This window comes from Odontomachus brunneus, unplaced genomic scaffold (assembly GCF_010583005.1).
Source record: "Odontomachus brunneus isolate Ranch 3 - 2012 unplaced genomic scaffold, Obru_v1 Obru_scaffold_209, whole genome shotgun sequence".
In the NCBI taxonomy this organism is placed as follows: Eukaryota; Metazoa; Arthropoda; class Insecta; order Hymenoptera; family Formicidae; genus Odontomachus; species Odontomachus brunneus.
In genome coordinates, this window is record NW_022639659.1 from 296,399 (window position 1) to 302,766 (window position 6,368).

Consider the following 6,368-nt stretch of genomic DNA (forward strand, 5'->3'; position numbering starts at 1 on the left):
GCTTCGCAATGTTGTAGATGAAAATTGATGTAAAAACATTGGAAACATAAAATTCTTTCGCACCACGAACATTTAATAAATGAATTATGTTGTCCACATACACATGTTTTATTATAAATGTTTGAAGAGAAGCATAATTGATTCACATTTAAAAATATTTCTCTATCGTCAGCTAATTTGGATGCATACCATGCATATTGAAGCATACATTTAAATTTCGGCGCTGATAACAGATAATGAGTTAAAGATTGTATACGAATCGCATCAGCACGAGTATTTAATTGTTTGCTTTCGTTACCTGATTGTGAAATTACATCTGAACAGTTTTGTATTTTCTTAATTATAACTTTCACTTGTCGATAAAAATAAACGTCGCACGGCTGACATATCGGAGTACATTTTGGCGGTATAATTTGTAAATTACATGTTGGTTTATTATTTTTGTCGCGAAATATTTCGTTATACATTTGGATGTTTTTTTGTCCTCCCCAGGAATCAACAATAAATAAAAACAAATTATCCCCGACATACGGCTTAACAACATTTTCCAAATACTGTGCGTATAATGATGTTGTTAATTTGCCCGATTTAGAACATGTAATAACGACATTTTTACATAATTCTAATAATTTATCTACATCTTTTTGTACGCGTACTCCAAAATTATCAGAAAATTCTTGCAAACAAACAAATACTTTATTTAATAACTTCCCGGATTTCGTCAGTGAATACTGGGCGGTGTATGAATGCGAAACTTTATTTAAATCGCCTATGTACAATTGAACTAATTTTTCTCCAGTGTGCGTGTAAGTTCGCGAAACATTAACTCTATACTCACATCCTGTTTGGTCTGTATTAATTACAAAATCGGGATCGTAATCTGGCGAAATTGCTTGAATTAATGTTTGAAATTGTTCCGCTGATTTTATGACAACTTCTGGTGTAATTGCTTCTTTTTTGGAAACATATCGAACAACGCGACGATTCGATATCCTATAATCGTGTAAAAAGTTGGTCAACCACGTCCTGGATGCTACGAAATGAAAAATATTTGTATGTTCTTCGCTGTCTTGTTCTTCTTTTGGCTTGTTATATTGTGCGGCTGCAGCAATAGCCCACTGTTGAAGCAAACGTCGCGTAACTAATTGATTCTTATTTCTTGCTTCTGTGAAGCGATCGTACACATTAGTTTTTATTGTATTTAATTTGTCTCTAAAAGTACCGCCTGACAAAACAGCTTTTTTATATTTCGTAACATCAGAAGGATGGTTTAAATATTTTCTAAAATGATGCTTTAATGTTTTGAAAGACCACTGTGGATGTTCTTGTGCTGTCAGTACGACCTTTAATTTTGTATCGTATGGCACTACTTTATGCGTAGAAATTTTTTTTGGAGGTTCATAATCTTCCAATTCATCGGATGTATTCTTACTTGTACTCGGCATATTTTCGCATACAATCACGTTTTGTTCTTCTTCTGTATAATATTCAATGTCGTCCAAAATTTCATGCTCTCCTAATAGTTTAATAAATTTTTCAAAAAGTTTGCCGCCAACTAATTTAGCATTGTTCGAAAATTTGCGTGGGGCGTCAACAAATATTAAATTAAAGCGTACAGCAATATCTACAAACAATTATTTTACATTATAATTTGAAATATACTGTGACGTTATGAAAGCAGATAATTAATTCTTCATTAATATATTTACCACGAAAATATTCAACCGCATCCGTCAAGTCTTCCTTCGAAATATCGCACTTTGCAAGAAGTTGCACATATTCGACAGTTTCATCGGTAATAAATGTTGTCTCCATTTTTACTGATGTTTCGTACCACGCTCTCTTTACAAATGCTACCACGAAACTGGTCAGACCGTTACAACGTGTGAGAGTCCCTCTGTGAAAACCGTTAAAAAGGTCGAAAGGAGGGGGGGACTCTACCTAACAAAGGTCCTTTCTTACAAGTGAACACTGACGAATATACCTGCTTGTCCATTTGCGAGTCTCATCTTTTTATAATATTTCACACTTTTATTCTACATATAAAAAATTCAACAACAAAAATAATAAACCAAAATATAATTTATAATTTATACCGCCAAGATGTACATCGATATGCGATGTTTATTTTTACATCAATTTTCATCCACAACATTGCGAAGCGATGGAAACCTTTTATCGTATGTAAATAAATATATAATTATAAAAGAAAGTTTATATTGTACAAAATATTCTTGACAAAATAACACATGTACATTGCATGAGAAATATAATCAGTTCATGACTTTAAAACTGTTTTTTATTTCGTATTGCGTTCAAACATCCCGAAATGTCCTTATTTTTACATAGAAAAACAAAATAAATTTAAAAAAATAAATAATGATTAATGTAGTGTCTTTTATATATCCAAAATTGAAAAAAAAAAAAAAGGGAAGCAGTCGTCGGCGGGACTCGAACGCACGCCGCCGGCGCAAAAATGTATGGACGGGAGCCTTAGTCGGCTCAGCTACGCCGCTTACTCGAAAAAGATTCTAATGTTCTTCTTTACATGGGACATAGTTGCGTGACCCTAACTTTGTTTTGTAATTTCTCCTAAACGAAGGCCCATTGGCACAAACGCCTTTAGGGTTTTTATTAGCTACATGTAAGCTATCGAACGCACTATGACTCGTTGGAAAAGCGATTTCCTAATTGGCGTCATCTCCTTGTTAGGTCTCTCCAGATAGGGCCTACATAGAATGCCTTGTCAAATTTACATATCGGGCCCTGACTTACAAAAGCGTTACATCTCTGTACAGGGCTTATTCGAGCTTGCCTGAATCACCTAGACAGAAATGGGGAAAAACTATCCAGGATTATTACAAGCTCTTTTTTAAATTCCTACCCGGGCACGAATAGTAAAAGAATATTTATTATGTATTAGGAGTGTGCATTAATTTTAAGAGATTTCTTGGTAAGAATACGGTTTTATTATGAAAAAATGGTTACAAATTGATCATTCAAAATATTGTCCATCGCTAGCCACTACTTTTTCCCATCTTTCTGGTAAGAGGTGGATTCCACGTCGAAAGAACAACACATCTTTTGAGTCTATCCACGAATCGACCCATTTTTTGGTATCCTCATACGAATGAAAGCGCTGCTCAGACAGGCCATGAGTCATCGATCAAAATAAGTGGTAATCAGAAGGAGCAATATCTGGAGAATATGGCGGGTGTGGTAAGACATCCCAGTTAAGCGCTTCTAACATTTCCTTGACCGGTTTCGCAACATGTGGCCGAACGTTGTCGTGCTGGAAAATCACTTTGTCGTGTCTTTTCACGTAATCTCGCCGTTTTTACTTCAATGCTCGGTTCAATTATATCAATTGTTGTTAGTAACGTTTCCAAGTGATGGTTTCGTTGGGTTGGAGCAGCTCATAATACACTACATCCAGCTGATCCCACCAAATACAGAGCATGAGCTTGACGCCATGAACATTCGGTTTTGCCGTCGATGTTGATGGTTCGTCTGGCCTGCACCATGATTTTTTGCGCTTCGGATTATCGTAGCGTATCCATTATTTATCACCCGTCACGATACGATGCAAAATATTTTTTCTTCTGTGTCTTTGAAGCAACAATTCACAGGTCATTTTGCGCCTTTTGACGTCCCTCGACTTCAACTCATACGGCACCCAATTTCCTTGCTTTTGAATCATTTCAATGACCTTCAAATATCTGGAAATCGTTCATCGATTAAGATTTAATAATTCTGCAAGTTCTTCTTGCGTTTGACTCGGGTGTTGGTCGAGTAAAAGTTCCACTTCCTCATCTTAAAACTGTTTCGGCTGGCTGGACGTTCCTTGTCTCCCGTATCAAAATCACCTTTTTTATAGCGTCAAAACCAATACTCACATGTTGAAATCGATGGAGTATAATCACTATAAGTTTCCGACAGCATTCGTTAACTTTCAGCAGCACTTTTCTTCAAATGAAAGCAAAAAAGCAAAGCTTCCCGCAAATTGCGTTTTGTTGGCACAAAATTCGACATATTCAATGCTCAAAAAAACAATGTTGTTTACATTTCGGCACAATGACACATGCTGAAAACTAAAGCCATATGATGGTGCTTTGACTTAAAGGTAGCAACAATATGGCCCGATGCAATATAGTACTAGTTACGCCATCTTTTGAAAATCCTTTTAAATTAATATATACTCCCAATAATTGCCCAAAAATATTACATCCTCCACCACAATCATCAGATTTAAATCCAATATAGAATTTATGGGATTTATTGAATCGTAACATCATGAAACATATTGAATCGAATTACACCTATAAGATCGAAAGAAGAACTAAAATTACGATTAGAAGAAGAATGAACACGTATTACATCAGATTACTTAACAGCAATTATTTCTAACATATCCAAACGTTTGCAACATGTTATTTTGTGTGTGTGTGTGTGTGTGTGTGTGTGTGTGTGTGTGTGTGTGTGTGCGCGCGCGCGTGCGTGCATGTGTGCGTGCGTGTGTGCGTGTGTATGTGTGTATACATATACACATACAGTACTGGACAAAATAACTCATACACCTTCCAATAAATTGTATTTGTTAGTGTAACTATATGTTTAAAAAGCAAATAGATTATTAAATATAGGAAAATCAAAGCATTTCAAAGTATTTAAATAAAGGAAATATAAAATAATAAACACTGTGCTCCATTTGCTTGTAAAAAAAATTATTTAATTTTGATAACATTTTTACCTGGTCAAAATACATTATACACTTCTAGAAATAACAATTAACAAACAAATAAACTTAAATCTAATGATGTTTAGTTTAGTACTTAGTGTAATCGCCTTTAGCTTTTAATACCGCTTCCGGTTGGCGAGGCATACTCTCGATTAATTTCTTCAAATATTTAAAATTAATTTCCTCCCATGCCTTCTGGAGTGCTACGATATCTTGTCAGTTATGTTTGTTTTATCTACGTTTCTGTCCAAATAAGCCCACAAATTTTCAATAGGGTTTAAATTTGGTGATTGTGGTAACTATTCGAGCAGTTGTACTTTACCAGATTTGAAAAAAGCAGTGGTTTTCTTCGTCTTGTACTTTGAGTCATTATCTTGCTGGAAAATATATTTGTTTTCTAAACCCAATTTCAAAAGAGATTCTTCCAAATTCTCGCACAATATATCGATATATCCTTCTGCCGTCATAATGCTTTCAATTCGAGCCAAATTACCGATACCAGACCAGGCAAAGCACCCCCATACCATGACATTACCACCTCTATGTTTTACAGTCTTCTGAATATTTACTTCTTTCAAAACCTCATTAGGTTTTCTCCATACTCTAGAGCGCCGCTTTTATCCGAATAACTCGAACTTGCTTTCATCAAACTACAATACTTTCTTCCAAAAGTCTAGAGGCATATTCGCGTACTTCTTGACAAAATTAAACCTTTTCTTCTTATTTATTTTATTGATGAAAGGATGCTTTGATACGAACACGCTTTTCAGTCCAGATTCCTTGAGTCTGTGACGCACAGTGCGGCTGCTGACAGTTAAGTTCATTGATTCCACAATGTTTCGCGACGATAGTTTGGGATTTTATTTTACCATTCGAACGATTCTAATATCATCACGAATAGTTGTAGTTCGTTTCCGACCTTGTCCAGAATAGTTTGTCACAATTCCATGTGTTTCGTATTTTTTCCAAATGTGCTGCACTGCTCCAATAGAGATGGAGTATTTATTAGCAATTATTCGAAAAGAATCACTATTCTGTCGGTCACGAATGACCAAATTTCGGATATCAAGAGAAAGGACCCCGCACAAAACCTATGGAAAATGGTTTTCGGTCAAATTGGCTGAAATTTCACTATGTTATAGTTTTCGCCATGCTGATAAAAAGTTATCATTGTACCAAGTCCCAAAAGTCAATATTTCCCAAGATGTAAGATAGATCTTGGGTGGTGTTGCCAAGGTCAAAAATCAGTTATTTTCACGGCTACTCACAATCAGTTTTGATTTTGAGTAACTGTGAAAACAACTGATTGTGAGTAGCCGTGAAAACAACTGATTGTGAGTAGCCGTGAAAACAACATTGTGAGTAGCCGTGAAAACAACATTGTGAGTAGCCGTGAAAACAACTGATTTTTTACCTTGGCAATGCCACCCAAGATCAATCTGCTAAAATCAGTAAATACAATAAATCTTTTTAAGATCTGAAACAGTTTTTTGTAAAACTTATATTTTTCGAGATATTTCACCGGTCCGATACTTTTGCCCCACCCTGTATGTACATATACATATATATTGCGGAACTAAATATTTATTACATATATATATATATATATATATATATATATATATATATA

The 6,368-nt window shown here is 35.1% G+C and overlaps 2 protein-coding genes across 7 annotated transcripts in view; both read right to left on the reverse strand.

Moving 5' to 3' along the window:
• LOC116852255 overlaps positions 1 to 1,815 on the reverse strand; it is a 6,886-nt gene extending 5,071 nt beyond the window's left edge. The window contains exons 1-2 of the mRNA XM_032832435.1: positions 1,710 to 1,815; positions 3 to 1,633 (exon numbers count right to left, since the gene is read on the reverse strand). Coding sequence (XP_032688326.1) covers positions 3 to 1,633; positions 1,710 to 1,815 — 1,737 coding nt within the window. The remainder of the gene's footprint in view (positions 1 to 2; positions 1,634 to 1,709) is intronic.
• The window catches only part of LOC116852262, a 219,282-nt gene that overhangs the window by 138,592 nt on the left and 74,322 nt on the right, over positions 1 to 6,368 (reverse strand). The gene's annotated exons all lie outside the window — the stretch shown is intronic.